The 16445-nt window shown below is 39.7% G+C and overlaps 1 protein-coding gene across 2 annotated transcripts in view; it reads left to right on the forward strand.

The window, feature by feature from the left end:
- DMC1 (DNA meiotic recombinase 1) overlaps positions 1-16445 on the forward strand; it is a 38911-nt gene that overhangs the window by 14264 nt on the left and 8202 nt on the right. The window contains exons 8-11 of one of the 2 annotated variants that reach the window (XM_021687669.1): positions 3357-3448; positions 4076-4149; positions 4276-4390; positions 4967-5027. In XM_021687669.1, the coding sequence (XP_021543344.1) occupies positions 3357-3448; positions 4076-4149; positions 4276-4390; positions 4967-5027 (342 nt within the window). The remainder of the gene's footprint in view (positions 1-3356; positions 3449-4075; positions 4150-4275; positions 4391-4966; positions 5028-16445) is intronic. The other variant, XM_021687670.1, reaches the window with a different exon arrangement.

A 16445-nucleotide genomic window follows, 5' to 3' on the forward strand; every position in this document is an offset into this window, starting at 1 on the left:
GAATCCAAGAGCATTTGCAGTAAAGGAAGATGATGGAAGCTTGTTGCAAATAAACAGTAAAGAATGGAGCCAGTGTGTTATTAACCAACAAATAGAAGAAGAAATACAGTAGTTTGAGGTATCAGGTTCAGAGGAAATTGTTTTTTTTTTTTTTTTAAAGATTTTTATTTATTTATTCATGAGAGACAGAGAGAGAGAGAGAGGCAGAGGGAGAAGCAGGCTCCCAAGGAGCAGAGAGCCCGATGCGGGACTCGATCCCAGGACCCTGGGATCATGACCTGAGCCGAAGGCAGACGCTCAACCATCTGAGCCACCCAGGCGCCCAAGAGGAAATTGTTTTTAACAATAGAAAAGACTTGCGCAAGTTTGTAAGGCCAGTCACAATGAAGCCCCAGCCTAGCTCTCCAAGCTCCTTCCTCACTATTACCACTGTTAGAGGCAAGGGGATCCAATCTGTTCTAGTCCAGTATTATTGTCTCTAAAACATGAAAACATTGTACATCAGCAATTAGTTAGATTTAACTATAGAGGTATTCATTATAATTGGTCATTATGATTTCTTGCATCCCTAATTTTATTTCCTATATCTTTGTTTTATCGGAGTACCTACTCAAGTCATTCTTTCAGAAAAGTAATCTGGGTGGTAAGCTTTGAGCCCTAGCATGTCTGAAAATGCCTTTATTTTGCTCTTGCTCTTAAATGTGAATCTGGCCAGTCAGAGAAGTTTGCATGGTGTATTTCTATCCTCCTTGGGTATATGATCCGTCTATCCCTACTATCTATCCCTATCCTTCTGAATCATACAAATCCTTTAAGGCTCTCCTTTGAAGGCCTGCCTTTTCTAATCTTCTCCACTTACCCAACGTAAAAAACCTTGTCCTTCTTAATCTGTTATAGAATTTACTACCTAAAATACCGTCTTAGAAGGAAAAAAAAAAACAAAAACAGAGAGCCATGTGCAGAAGACTTTATTTGGAAATAGCAGTCATAAGAAGACTCTGAAGGAGACTCCAAACTTGGGGAAGGAGGGTGGAATGCCATGTAGGGCTGTAGCAAGAGGAGCGCAGCTGGAGTTCAGCTCATTTCAGAAATAGTTGATTAAGAATGGTTCTTGAAAAGGGAGGAATGGTTCTTGCAGATGAGCAGCCACTGTTTGGGCAATTTGGATTTTATCAAGAATGGTAGAGAGGAGCAGTTAGGAGCCAAGTCTTATGCAAGAAGGAGGAGGGAGGACAGCCGGGGGGGGGGGGGGGGGGGGGTGGGGATGACAAGGACGTTCAAGAGCCCCAATGGAATGTTCTCATTCCTTTAGTTTCTTTCTTTTTTAAAAATATTTTATTTATTTAGAGAAAGAGAGCATGGGCAGGGGGAGGGGCAGAGGGAGAGGGAGAAAAAATCTCCAGCAGACTCCTCACTGAGTGCAGAGCCCATTGTGGGGCTCGATCCCAGGACCCTGAGATCATGACCTGAGCTGAAACCAAAAGTTTGCTGCTTAACTGACTGTGCCACCCAGGCACCCCTCCTTTAGTTTCTCTTACATGTACACTGCTCTCTCTTGATACTTTCCTTTTTATATGTTTATAGTTTGCCTTCTTAATTATGTTTTACATTTACCTGTAATGTGGATTGTTTTATGACTCCGTATGTCTTCCACAAAGCATTGGTAGTTGGTTAAAATGGTAATCAATTCCATATAGTAATCGGTTAACAAATATTTATAAATTGATTTGAACTTCCCTTCAGCATAAGCCCAACTTTTACACTTTCAGCCACATAGTAACCAGGTTCTGTAAAAAGTGAAATACTGAAAAGCATTTTTACTGTGTCTTCCAATTCTTTGCCGTCTTTGACCTGTTCACCAAAAACATCTACTGGGTATACTCAGTAGCAATGGAAGATTTTAGTGGTTGTCACTGAAGCTCTGAAGGAAAGAACACATGTAGTGCATTAGGATATAGACGGCTGGGGAATTGTAAAGACAATCCACTTCTACACATACGGAGCTAGTTGTAAACATCACAAATAAAATTGTAATTTGTCCTCATTTTACAGTTATAGTATGATCAGTACTATATAAACACTGTAAACAAAGTGAAATGAGAACACAGACATGGATTTTATTTTAGCTCACTTCACTTCAGAGAATACTGTAGGCATATTTGGGAATCACCAAAGACCTAAAAAAAATGTTGATTACTCCTTTATAGTTTAGATAGGATGTAAGTGATTATTAGCATCTTCAAAAATACCTTTGCAGGTACTCTGAATTTGCCTCCCTATGAATTTACTAATTTCAGAAAGCTAACACAAGTCCTTTAGAAGAAGGGAGATTTTAAACACTAAACAAACCGAAAACAGTAGGTTGATAATTTCCTTCTGACCCTTGAGATTCCTTTTTTTTTTTAAGATTTTATTTTTAAGTAATCTCTACACCCAATGTAGGGCTCGAACTCACAACCTTAAGATCAAGAGTCACACACTCGAGGGGCGCCTGGGTGGCTCAGTCGTTAAGCGTCTGCCTTTGGCTCGGGTCCCAGGGTCCTGGGATCGAACCCCTCATCGGGCTCCCTGCTCTGCGGGAAGTCTGCTTCTCCCTCTCCCACTCCCCCTGCTTATGTTCCCTCTCGCTGTGTCTCTCTCTGTCAAATAAATAAATAAAAAATCTTTAAAAAAAAATTTGTTAAAAAAAAAAGAGTCATACACTCAAATGGCTGAGCCAGGCACCCCGTGATCCTTGAAATTACTTATTGCTCCTTTGGTTTATGTAGTCAAATTTATCATTTGTTGGCAACTCATGGTTAACAGTATATTAAGTTACTTCATATTGAACAAGCGAGGAATTTAAAGAGAGTGAATTAGTTCACTTTGAAGCGACTTGAATTATAATTCAGTGATACTATCTTCCTAGAATAGATCTATTTTTTACAGAACTGAGATCAAAAGAGAGTCACAAATCTTATTTTTTAGTTTTTCTCTTGTAACTCATTTGCTACATAATCCTGAGTCATTTGCCTAATCTCTGTTTGTCAGTGTCCTCATTTGTAAAATGTAATGTAGGCCATAACAACTAGCTTCCAAAGTTATTGTAAGGATTAGAGTATTTAGTATTTAAATTCATCACTGCCTCGTCATTTCTATCACTGTTATCACTAACTAAGTTGTTTATTAATTTGGGCACTTACGAAAAAGAAAAATCTGATACAGATTTTATGTGATTATTAGCTTCCTCCAGAATACCTTTGCAGGTACGATGTTTGCCTCTCTGTTAGTTTACTTACTTAAGGTATTATTTTTTGTAGTTGTTCTAAACTTTTTTTGGAATTGATTTATTGATCCTTAATCTTGGCATACTCCAGCCGTCCGGATCGCCTTCGGGACATTGCTGACCGCTTCAACGTAGACCATGATGCAGTACTGGACAATGTCCTTTATGCACGTGCATATACTAGTAAGAGCCCCATGTAATTGGATGCTTGGGCTGTTTTAAGGTTGGCAGCACTGATTTGCTATTTGAGTGATACTTACAACATTTTTTTTTTTTTAAGATTTTATTTATTTGTTTGACAGAGAGAGATACAGCCAGAGAGGGAACACAAGCAGGGGGAGCGGGAGAGGGAGAAGCAGGCTCCCTGCAGAGCGGGAAGCCTGATGTGGGGCTCGATCCCAGGACCCTGGCATCATGACCCGAGCCGAAGGCAGTCGCTTAACTGACTGAGCCACCCAGGCGCCCAATACTTACAACATTTTGATGCTGTTCTGTTCTCTTTTCATTTTGCTTTCCTCCAAATTTATTTAGTCAGTCCACAAATTTTATCATCTGGCAAGCCCTGAGATACTAAAATGCCCTCAAATGATTTCTTGTTCTTGTCTTTGAAATGGAGAGTAACATTCTTTTTGGATAATGTAGCATTTGGCATGCATGCTAAGGCAGAATGTGAGATCATATTTAATAAAGCCATGAACAATTAAGAAAATCCTTTTATGACTCTCTTTTCCTTAACTCCAAGAACATAAATGATCTTAGCCTCTGCTTCTTCTAGCTGTTATAACATTTTCTCACTGCATTTCCCACCAGGTGAACATCAGATGGAGCTACTTGATTATGTAGCAGCAAAGTTCCATGAAGAAGCTGGCATCTTCAAGCTATTGGTACAAGCTTTTAAATACCACTCCCTCACAGAGCTGTTTAGCGTATTATTTTTCTTCTATTGATTCCAATCCAAATTAACTTCTTCTTTCCATTTCCATATTTCTTTTTACATTAATCCTGTGCAGATCATTGATTCAATAATGGCACTTTTTCGAGTGGATTTCAGCGGCCGTGGGGAGTTGGCTGAACGGCAGCAAAAATTGGCCCAGATGTTGTCACGACTCCAAAAAATCTCAGAAGGTAGATTTTTAAAATAAGTGGTGCTATCGGAATAGCATCTGTGACTGTTGAGTAGGCTTTGCAGAGAAGCTCAGAATAATGTCAGGAGGCAATACATGTTTAAAAATAAAATTACCGGGACGCCTGGGTGGCTCAGTCGGTTAAGCGTCTGCCTTCAGCTCAGGTCATGATCCCAGGGTCCTGGGATCGAGCCCCGCGTTGGGCTCCCTGCTCTGCGGGGAGCCTGCTTCTCCCTCTGCCTCTGCCTCTCTCTCTCTCTCTATCTCTCATGAATAAATAAATAAAATCTTCAAAAAAAAAGATAAAAAATAAAAAAAAATAAAAATAAAATTACCTTCATGGGAATGCAGTTCTTTTTTTTTAAACCAAAATACTAATTCTAATACAATAAGTACCTAAATAGTAATAACAGTAATAACTTTAAATAAATTAATTTATGTTATCAATGAAAAAATAGGAATGTAATATTGTTTATAAAATCAATTCATAGCACAGTATTCCTAAACTCTGAAATCGAAGCAATGAACTTTTTATACTGCTATTCCCTTAGTTTCTTAATTTTATTTCTTGATGCAGAATATAACGTGGCTGTGTTTGTGACCAATCAAATGACTGCTGATCCAGGAGCAACTATGACGTAAGCTCCAATATTCTGCTTTTGTATTTCACAAAGGTTAATATCAAAAGGGTTAGAGTGAAGAATAGAAAATAATTCCAAAATGATCAGTCCCAATGTGGGCACACAAATATATCACAAATCACTCTATTGCACAGTGAATATTACTTCATAATTGCAAATATCACTTGTTATCCAGAGTCTCTTTTTCTCTAGTTCTTTATAGAATAAAGCAATAGTTTAACCATTTTTAGAGATACTTTGGGCTCCTCTTTTGTCTAGGGCTAAAAAGATATTGGAGGGCAAAAAGAAAAAGATAAAAATTTATATTCCATATACATGAATGGCTTCTAGTCAGTATGATAAACTACCAGCCTAAAAACAAAAAAAGGAGGCTCTCCGCAGGATATACAAGAGATACATTTATAAGAGGTCCTATGAGAGAAGTCTCCTGTTAGAAGAAACAGAATTTCATTTCACACTTAGGCATGTTCAGAATCTGTTGAGGTGTTTGTGCACATCACATACTTATTGATGGCTCTGCTTGACAGATGGCAGTGAACAGAAAGGCAAGGAGAGCTAAATAAAGTAGGATGATGAAAACAGAAAATTCAAAGAAAGATTAGTTGCCACCATCAAACATTTTGAGCATTATATATCTGAATAAGCAATCGAAATAACCCTGAATTCATAATGTCAATCTTTCCAACAAGTTTTTATTTAGAAAATTGTTTAACCAGAGAAAAGTTGCAAGATTAGTACAACGAATATACATATATCATTCAGCTAGGTTTTTCTATTGTAAACATTTGCCACATTTTTTCTCTCTCGTGTTTTGTGTGTCCGTGTGTGTGCATGTGTGTAAACTCTCTCCGTACGTACACACACATACTCAAATATATATGTGTGTATTTTTTGTGAACCATTTCAGAGGTTTTCTACCTGAACCATTGAGGATTATTTACAGACATTATGACACTTCCCCTCTTCATAATTGAGCATATTTCTTGTAAGAACAAGAACATTAGGGGCGCCTGGGTGGCTCAGTCGTTAAGTGTCTGCCTTCGGCTCAGGTCATGATCCCAGGATCCTGGGATCGAGCCCCAAGTCGGGCTCCCTGCTCGGCGGGAAGCCTGCTTCTCCCTCTCCCACTCCTCTTGCTTGTGTTCCCTCTCTTGCTATGTCTCTCTCTCTGTGTCAAATAAATAAAATCTTAAAAAAAAAAAGAACAAGAACATTCTCCTACACAACCACAGTATAACTATCACCGTCAAGAAATTTAACACTGGCACACTAGTGTTACCTAATATATATTTATATTCCAGCACCTCCAATTGTCTCAAAAATGTCTGTTATAGTTGCCGGGGTTTTTTAATTTTGTTTTTGATTCAGGACTAATTGAGTATCAAACACTGCATGGAGTTGGTTGTCTTGTCTCTTTAGTCTCCTTTAATCAGAACGGCTCTTCAGCGTTTGTTAAGCTTTTATGACACTGATAGTTTTGAAGAGCACAGGCCAGCGGTTTTTCAGAATGTCCCTCAATTTGGAGGGTATTTTTCCTCATGATTTAAAATGTTAAACACTTTCGGCAGGAAAATTACGTAAGCAATATTATGGCTTTCTCCATAGATCATATCAGGAGGCATACGATGGCGGTTTGTTCCATTATTAGTGATGTGAAGTTTGATCATGTGATTAAGATGGTGTTCACAAGATTTCCCCATTGTAAAAGACCTTTTCACCTTTATAAGGAATAAGTAATTTGTGGGGTATGTAAGAGTAATCTGAGACACCTGGAAATATCATGTTCTGCAATAAGCTCGCACCAATTGGTTTTAGCATCCATTGAAGGTTCTTGCTTAAATCAATTATTACTCTAATGATTGCAATATAGTTTTATTTAAAACCAAGGCAATACATCATTTAGTAGCAGATAAACGGGTCATTGACATATGTGTTTGAAGATATTTGATATGCCAATGTAAATTTTGTAAATTGTACTGAAACGAACATGTCTCTCTTTAGGCGTTTTTTTTTTGTTTTTTTTTTTTTTTTTAGGTTTTATTTTTAAGTAATCTCTACCCCCAATGTGGGGCTCGAACCCACAACCCTGAGATCAAGCGTTGCACACTCCACTGAACAAGCTAGCCAGGCACCCCTATTTTTTTATTTTTTAAAAGATTTTATTTTTAAGTAACCTCTTTACCCAGTGTGAGGCTCAAACCCACAACCCTGAGATCAAGAATCATATGCTCCACTGACCGAACAAGCCAGGCACCCCACTTCAGGCATTTTCTACACTAACCCTAAGAGTATTGCTGCATCTTCTGCAATATGTATATCTCACTTTTCAATACCCTTTTATGAGTACTTTCTACTTAATCGCAGGAGATTCCAATGTGAAAAATATTAATTACATGAATGGTATTAAGCAAGTTAAAAAGACTGAGGGGGGGGAAATCAATCATTTATTCATCCAATAAATACTTTTTGAACATCTATGTATCAAGATTCTGGGAATTCACTAGTGCACAAAAGAGACTATGTGCCTTGCCTACATAAAGAATAAAATAAATGATGTCCGTTTAACTCAGAATTGTGAAGACTTGGTAGGTCAGGCATTGTCTGTAGTCCTTGAGTAGTTAAGGCAATCTTCTCCGTTTTATGGGGTGTCTTTCATGCACAGGACATAAAGTACTTCACAAAGAGAATAATTTTAAACTGAAGAGAAATGGAAGATTTTCAGGGCTCACTTTAAAAAGAGAAAATGACTCATTGGCTCAGAGGGAGGAAGTGGGTTGCATTCAAATAAAACAGTACAAGTTAAAGAGCAATGTTCTTTCTTCAGGTATGGGGAGGGAACACTGCAGAGGCCAAAACTGTCTATCTGGGGTTAGAAGGCAAAGGAAATCTGTGGAAATTAGGTCAGATAGGGGTTCTTTTTCTTATATTTGTAGAAAATTTCAAAAAGAGTAAAACCATTTTGAATTGACTCCAATAAAACAACGAAAGGAGACATAGAGAGATGATAGAAAGAAACAATTGTAGGAGCTGGAGAGGGGAGATTTATAGTGAAGTGAGCTGAGAGCCAGACAAGATAGCAAAGGCTAGGACTTTTGTTGGGTGACTGCTTTGAAACTTCATCTCCTCCACCAAGCCAAATTGTGAGGAATCAAGGTTCACTATAATTATAATTAGTATATTCTAAAGTATATTAAATTATAACAATATAAATTAAATGTATGTCTTTATATAAAGCACATAGATTGCCACAACTAAATGAAAAAGAAATAAAAAACAGTACAGTTTTAAACTAAAGAATCTCAAATGCTATTAGAAAACCTCCCATAAAACGAATCTTTGTTTCTCAGTGTTAAAGAACTCCAAGCTGCAGCTTGCCTGGGACCTGTCAGAGAAATATCACTATAATTGGTATGAGTCCCCAAGTATGCTGACAATAATTGAGGCTTATATCCCATGCATTATACTTGATGGCACATCGTATTAAAAAGGAACAAAATTGTAGAGGCGAGGAGCTGCTGTATGATACAGCAGAGCATTAGCTCCTAGACGAGGCTTACAGATACAGATTTTAGAACTAAAATGATGCAGTTGATGAAGGCCTGGAGATAAAAAGTGAAAAGTATCAGCCTGCGAAGCTCCACACCAGGGCAGATAATATGAGTGACAAATAAGACCATGATGTAGCCACCTACTTTGTGTATTTGTTTAGCTAAAACAAAAAGTTATCTTAGAGCATTTGCAGTCTTGTAAATGTGCAGTCAGTTTGTTCTCTAAGGGTGTCACCCACTGATCCAACATCATTTGCATAAGTTAAGAAGCAGTATGGTTAAAGAAAAAACATTAAGCCAAGTTCACCAGCGTGGTGACCTTGAGTAAGTCATTTAAACTGTTTGAACTTCAGGGGCACCTGGCTGGCTCAGTCAGAAGAGCATGTGACTCTCACGGGGCGCCTGGGTGGCTCAGTTGGTTAAATGACTGTCTTCGGCTCAGGTCATGATCCTGGAGTCCCGGGATCGAGTCCCGCATCGGGCTCCCTGCTCAGCAGGGAGTCTGCTTCTCCCTCTGACCCTCCCCCCTCTCATGCTTTCTCTCTCTATCTCATTCTCTCTCTCAAATAAATAAATAAAATCTTTAAAAAAAAAAAAAGAAGAGCATGTGACTCTTGATCTTGGGGTTGTGAGTTTGAGCCCCACTTAAATAAAAGAAAAATTTTTAAATAAGTAAGTAAAAATAAACTATATGAACTCCATTAAGAGATTAAGAGGTCTTTTATTTATTGATTGCTTACCATGTGCCAGGTGCTTTTATGCTTTATCTGTATAATTCTCTCATCACCCCAACTCAGCCTCCTTGGGCCTTCCTGTTCTTCCTATGAAGCCGGTCTCAGAATGTTGCTACATTCTATGCCCCTCCCCCAAGCCCCAGAATTTTTCTGCATATTTTATGAGAAAATGGCAGGGTGGGGAGATTACTTAACAAAACTTCTTAAACATACCCCTTATTATTCTTTTACTTTTTTTTTTAAGTAGGCTCCATGCCCAGTGTGGAGCCCGATACAGGGCTTGAACTCTCAGGGCTTGAACTCATGACCCTGAGATCAAGACCTCTGAGCTAAGATCAAGAGTCAGACACTTAACTGACTGAGCCACCCAAGTATCCCTAAACATAGCCCTTTTCAAAAACCATCTCTTCTTGGGGTGCCTGGCTGGCTCAGTTGATGGAGCATGCAACTCTTGGTCTCAGAGTTATAAGTTCAAGCCCTACATTAGGTGTAGAGATTACTTAAAAATAAAATATTAAAAAAAAAGTCTCTTCTTTCCCCCCAGATTTTCTCTTTTTGCAGTACTCTTCTTTCCGTATCTTCCCCTGATCTCAAAGAATCTTCCTCATTCTTGGGCATGTTCACTCAGCCTTTCTCTCCTTAATAGACCCGTTCTCAAAAATTCCATCCAAAAGCTTACCCTGCAGCAGGTCCAAAGTACCAGGAGTTCCAGCTGTCCCTCAAGGACAGTACCAATTTTTGTGCGGGCCCCTGAAAGTCCCCACTCCAACCAGTAGTTGAAGTAGACACTATTATTATTCCTAATTTGAAAAGGACGAAACAGAGACTCAGAGTATCTACTTCCTCAATCATCCAGTTTATTTAGATTTTATTTATTTATTTGACAGTGACACAGTGAGAGAGGGAAAACAAGCAGGGGGAGTGGGAGAGGGAGAAGCAGCCTTCCTGCCGAGCAGGGAGCCCGATGCGGGGCTCAATCCCAGGACCCTGGGATCACGACCTGAGCTGAAGGCAGACGCTTAACGACTGAGCCACCCAGGCGCCCCTCAATCATCCAGTTTAAAAATGGGAGCCTGGGGGTGCCTGGGTGGCTCAGTTGGTTAGGCATCTGCCTTCCGCTTTGGCATCCGGCTCCTTGCTCCTGGGGGGGACCGGGGGGGGGCTGCTTCTTCCTCTGTCTGCCACTCCCCTTGCTTGTGCTCTCTCTCTCTCTTTCTGTCAAATAAGTAGATAGATAAAATCTTTGAAAAAAAATAAATAAAAAATGAAGGGGTTCCCTCTGGCCAAGTCTGGGACATTTAACTAACTAACTAAATAAATAAATAAATAAAAACGAGAGCCAGGATTTGAACCCAGGTATCTTTGATTTCAGAGTTAATGCTCTTTTAACATCACTGTGCTACCCTCCCTATCCCACTCCTAGGAAAATATCACCTGCCCTACCATCACCATAATTTTGTACTTCATGACCCCAGCATGCTGGTTTGAAGTTGGGAGGTCAGGCTGCTCTGGGTCTTACCCTCAACGATGTAATACACTATGTCCTGTTCAATCAGATGGGGATAAATGACACAGTCTCTCTTGGCCCCTCTTTATTCCTAATATCCACGCCTCTCTCTTCCTCCTACCCATCATACTCTCCCATCCCCTGAGAAAAGGAGGAAAGAAAGAGAAGAAAATATGAAAGAAGGGTAAATAAGAATAGGCTGAAGGGGGCGCCTGGGTGGCTCAGTTGGTTAAGCGACTGCCTTCGGTTCAGGTCACAATCCTGGAGTCCCTGGATCGAGTCCCTCATCGGGCTCCCTGCTCAGCAGGGAGTCTGCTTCTCCCCCTGACCCTAACCCCTCTCATGTGCTCTCTCTCATTCTCTCTCTCTCAAATAAATAAATAAAAATCTTTAAAAAAAAAAAAAAGAATAGGCTGAAGGAGGAATGTGGGTGGTTTTCTGAAGCTGTTTTACTAGGTCAGAAATAGAAGTAAATTAAAGCCCTCTAAAAGGATGCAGAATGCTACATCTTCTCGTATTTTACCTCAAGCCTTGGTTATAATTGCTAGAATACTCAAGGGTCAAAGAAACTTTAAGAAAATTTCTTGGTCTACATGTCACTGAAAGAGTGGCTGTTTTAACTGAATCGTTTAATTAAATAACCATAGCTACCATTTATTGAGTATCTCTTATGTGCCAAGATTAGTGTTAAGGTAGAGCTAATGTACATAAATGACCTGGCACAGCTCCTGGCATGTAGTAGGCTCTCAATGAGTTATATTAACTATATCTTGAGTCCTTATGACAGCCCTAAGAGGTGAGATCTTTTTGTTCCCATGTTATAGGTAAAGAAACCGAGGTTCATAAAGGTAAGTAACTAGCCCAAGGTAACATTGATCATACATGTTTGAGTCAGGATTGGAAAAGCAGATAATTATGGTCACTGGGCTAATGCCTTACTTAAACTATTTCATTTTATTCTTACAAATACCCTACCAGTTAGGGACCGTTATTACTCCCCATTTAAAATAAAGAAACAGACACTTACAATGCTTAAGCAATTTTCCTGAGGTCACATGGCTGGCTGGTAAGCCAAAACTTGAACCCGGTCTAACTCCAAAGCTCATACACCACACAGTACATCAAGGCCATCTATGCCTGGAGCGAGGTTGGCAAGCTGTTGAGAAACTTTGCAGGATGTATCCATTACCCTGGTGAATTGACCAGAGTTCAGGACTCTCAGCCTTATAGGCAGAGATTTGATTTGGTCACCTGCTGAGAGCCAATCCATTTCTTAGGGGAAGATTCACATGAATAAAGCTCAAGAGACTCAATGAAAGAGCAGAGGGCCAGTTTACTGACAATGAAAAATGTAACTACATTTGAGTTTCTTGACCAGTGCATTCTCTACCTGTAGGCAGACCTTTATAGGAATTCAAGTTTTAATCTAAAGTTATTCACTAAATATGGAATCGAAGCAAAAGGAAATATTTGGATGAGTTAAGAGCATGTGCCATGGAGTAAGGACTCAATAAATCCTAGGTGTTATTATTACTAATGCCCACCTGCATCAGAGGAGAGAGAAATCATGAATCCCCTAAACTTACATGAAAAGTTCATGTATATACATATGTGCATTTTTCTGGGGGAGGGTCTGTATCTTTTATTAAATTATCAAAGTGTTAGTGACCTATAAGAAAGGTTAAGAGCCATAAATTCTATACAGAATCATGAATACCTTGATGGAACAAGTAAAATTTGAATTGGCTTGATATTCTCCCAGAGCTAAGGTTGTTATAGAATGTGGTAATCAATTTTGATTAAGTATAACCTCTTTATGAGTCACTTTTGAGGACATTTTCCTCCCAATAATATATTTCCTATATGTTTTTTTAGTACTTTTGCACATTCTATAATGTATTTCCCCATTTAGTTCATTCAAAATCATCTCCCTTTGGAGATAACTTTTTTTTGAGATAACATTCTTAACATCCAGGCTCTTCACCTAGAGTAATCAGTAACAAGCAGTAGCACCTATTTTCTTTTGTGCACAAGGTACCACATTGGTCACAGCAAACAATAATTTGCTAAAAAAAATCATAGCTATACATCTAAGAGCTCCACCTTCCTGCTCTTCTTTAGATTATCAGCAATGGGGTGGGAATAGGATTACTTCAATTAAAGAGAAATTCTCTCTCCTTTTACATTTGCCTTTCTGTCAGAACACCCTTCAAAAGCTGCTCGAATTATAGCTTCTTTGAAGATGTGTATACAAATCTGTATCCAAAAGAATGTAGATCAGGGAGACCCAAATTGTCCTCTCCTCTGTTCATTCAATAATATTTATACAGTGCCTTTTATAGGCACTTTTCTAGGCACTGGAGTTACAAAGATGAATAAGGATTTAGAGTATAGTAGGGGAATGAGAACTATAAATTAAAAATCACAATGTGGGGGTGCCTGGCTGGTTCAGTTGGTGGAGCATGTGGCTCTTGATATCAGAGTCATGAGTTTAAGCCCCATATTGGGTGTGGAGCCTACTTAATTAAAAAAAAAAAAATTACAATGTAGTGTGCTTTCAAAGAGGAATATACGGTGGTATGAGAGCATGGACAAGAAGGTTGTACTCTGTTTCAGAGGATCAGGTAAGGTTTCCAAGAGGGATGACACTGGATGGGTGAGTAGGAACTAAATGAACAAACACAGTGGGAAAAGAGCTTTCGTTTACAGGGAATTGTGTGTGCAAAGGCATCAAGGTGTAAGAGGACTTATTGGAAGAAGGAAAAAGCAAAGTTTGAGAGGGAAGAAGAAAGGATGACTACAACTATAGAGAAGTATATAAGCAGCAAATAGAAAGAAGGGGAAATTGAGGGAGCTTTTTCCTGAGAAACACTCATTTCTTTTTCACAAAGAAGCAAGCTTTGTCAGGGCGCCTGGGTGGTTCAGTCGGTTAAGCATCTGCCTTTGGCTTGGGTCATGATCTCAGGGTCTTGGGATCTACTCTCATGTCAGGTCAGGCTCCCTGCTCAGTGGCGAGTCTGCTTCTCCCTCTGCCTGCACCCCCTCTCTTGCAAAAATAAATAAAATCTTTATTTTTATTTTTTATTATTTTTATTTATTTGACAGAGAGAGACAGCGAGAGAGGGAACACAAGCAGGGGGAGTGGGAGAGGGAGAAGCAGGCTTCCTGCTGAGCAGAGAGCCCTACGCGGGGCTCAATCTCAGGACCCCGGGATCATGACCTGAGCCCAAGGCAGATGCTTAACGACTGAGCCACCCAGGCGCTCCAAAATAAATAAAATCTTAAAAAAAAAAAAAAAAAGAAGCAAGCTCTGTCATCCAAGATGAAGGGACAAGAATGGAAAAGGGGGCTTAAGGAGACTAACCATGCTCATGTAGGAGAATTACTAAGCAGTACTGAGAGACCATCTGAGAGAAGCAGTAACATAGCTGTTGAAAGTTCTCTCCACCCATTTAGCTTCTTGTCTCCTCTTGATAGAAATTTCTAATTGGGGCGCCTGGGTGGCTCAGTTGGTTAAGCGGCTGCCTTCGGCTCAGGTCATGATCCTGGAGTCCCTGGATCGAGTCCCGCATCGGGCTCCCTGCTCGGCGGGGAGTCTGCTTCTCCCTCTGACCCTCCCCCGTCTCATGTGCTCTCTCTCATTCTCTCTCTCTCAAATAAATAAATAAAATCTTAAAAAAAAAAAAGAAATTTCTAATTGGTGTACCTTCTGTGGAAGCACCAGTCTTTCTACAGTCCAGTATTCTCCTTGATATTTTTATAACATCCATATTTTACGTTCAAAAATATCTTTGAGCACCCACTGTGTATCTCATTGCCACAAAGTTAAATACAGTGTTTAAATACAAAGTTAAATACAGCTGGTTGCTACACTGTTAAATACTGTGTCTGCCCTTAAGGAGCTTAGTGACGGCTAATAGAAGAGAGATTGAAGGGAAATATAAAAGGTGAATAATAATAGCACTAAAGGCACAATATGAAACGTACATTAGGGAAGCGTAAGTATAGTATTTGCAAGTTCAGAATCCTAGCCCTGTTTGATATCATCAGGGCACAACTGTATAGAACATAGGATTCTTTTAAGACCCTGAAGAACCACCGATAACATAGGATCATCTGGAAAATTCGGAGCCATTCCATTAAAAAGAGTGGCATTGAACTGTAAGCATTACATAGACAACTCAACTCTAGCTATTTCATCCAATTGAGATCACTTTATTGCTTTACCCCTTCAGCGGCCTGCAGAAAGCAACCTAGCCTTCTGACTTATTTTTTTTATTAACATTCCACTTAGTTAACATACTGTGTAATATTAGTTTCTGGTGTACAACTTAGTCATTCAACACGTCCATACATCACCCAGTGCTCATCACAAGTGCCCTCCTTAATCCACATCACCTATTTAAGCCATTCCCCACCTCTCCCTTCTGGTAACCATCAGTTTGTTCTCTATAGGTAAGAGTCTGTTTCTTGGTTTGCCTCTCTTTTTTTCCGCTATGATCATTTGTTTTGTTTCTTGAATTCCACATATGAGTGAAATCATATGGTATTTGTCTTTCTCTGACTGACTTATTTTGCTTAGCATAATACTGTCTAGCTCCATACACGTCATTGCAAATGGCACTATTAGGTATTTACCCTAAGGATAAAAAAATACTAATTCAAGGGGATTCATGCATCCCGATGTTTATAGCAGCATTAACAACAATAGCCAAATTATAGAAAGAGTGCAAATGTCCATCAACTGATAAATGGATAAAGATGTAGTATATGGCCTTCTGACTTTTTTTTTTTTAATTTTATTTATTTATTTGACAGAGAGAGAGATAGCGAGAGCAGTAACACAAGCAGGGGGAATGGGAGAGGGAGAAGCAGGCTTCTTGCCGAGCAGGGAGCCCGATGTGGGACTCGATCCCAGGACCCTGGGATCATGACCTGAGCCGAAGGCAGATGCTTAACGACTGAGCCACCCAGGCGCCCTGGCCTTCTGACTTCTTAACTGCTGTCAGTCTCAACTGCCCAGCTACTACTTTCTTGATAGTGGTTCACTCCAAAACTAACTTTCTGTGTTTGTTTCAATGTTGGACCTGCTGAATCTTAACGAATCCTATCCAGCCTTAGCCAGGGATCTTCTGGTCCGAACTCCTGAGCCATTTAACCAAGCAGCAGTTTATAAGCAGACTCATGCTGTTATCAGCAGACTCCTTTACCAGAGAGCTTCTTACCCCCACCACCCTTCAATCTATTTAACCTCATGCCAGTCAGTTACATCCTTTTCTACACCATGCCTCATACTTAGAGTAACAAGAATCCTGAACACCTTCAAGGAACAAGCAGAATTTAAACTGACTTATAACCATATTCTCCCAGAGCTGAGGTTATTAGGCTATGTCACAGTTTATTTTGATCAAGTATAATCTCTTAGTTTATTTTTTTATTAAATTTCTTTTTTTTTTTAAGATTTTATTTATTGGGCGCCTGGGTGGCTCAGTCGTTAAGCGTCTGCCTTCGGCTCAGGTCATGATCCCAGGGTCCTGGGATCGAGTCCCACATCGGGCTTCCCGTTCTGCGGGAAGCCTGCTTCTCCCTCTCCCACTCCCCCTGCTTGTGTTCCTGCTCTCGCTAT

This window comes from Neomonachus schauinslandi, chromosome 5 (genome assembly GCF_002201575.2).
Source record: "Neomonachus schauinslandi chromosome 5, ASM220157v2, whole genome shotgun sequence".
Classification (NCBI taxonomy): domain Eukaryota; kingdom Metazoa; phylum Chordata; class Mammalia; order Carnivora; family Phocidae; genus Neomonachus; species Neomonachus schauinslandi.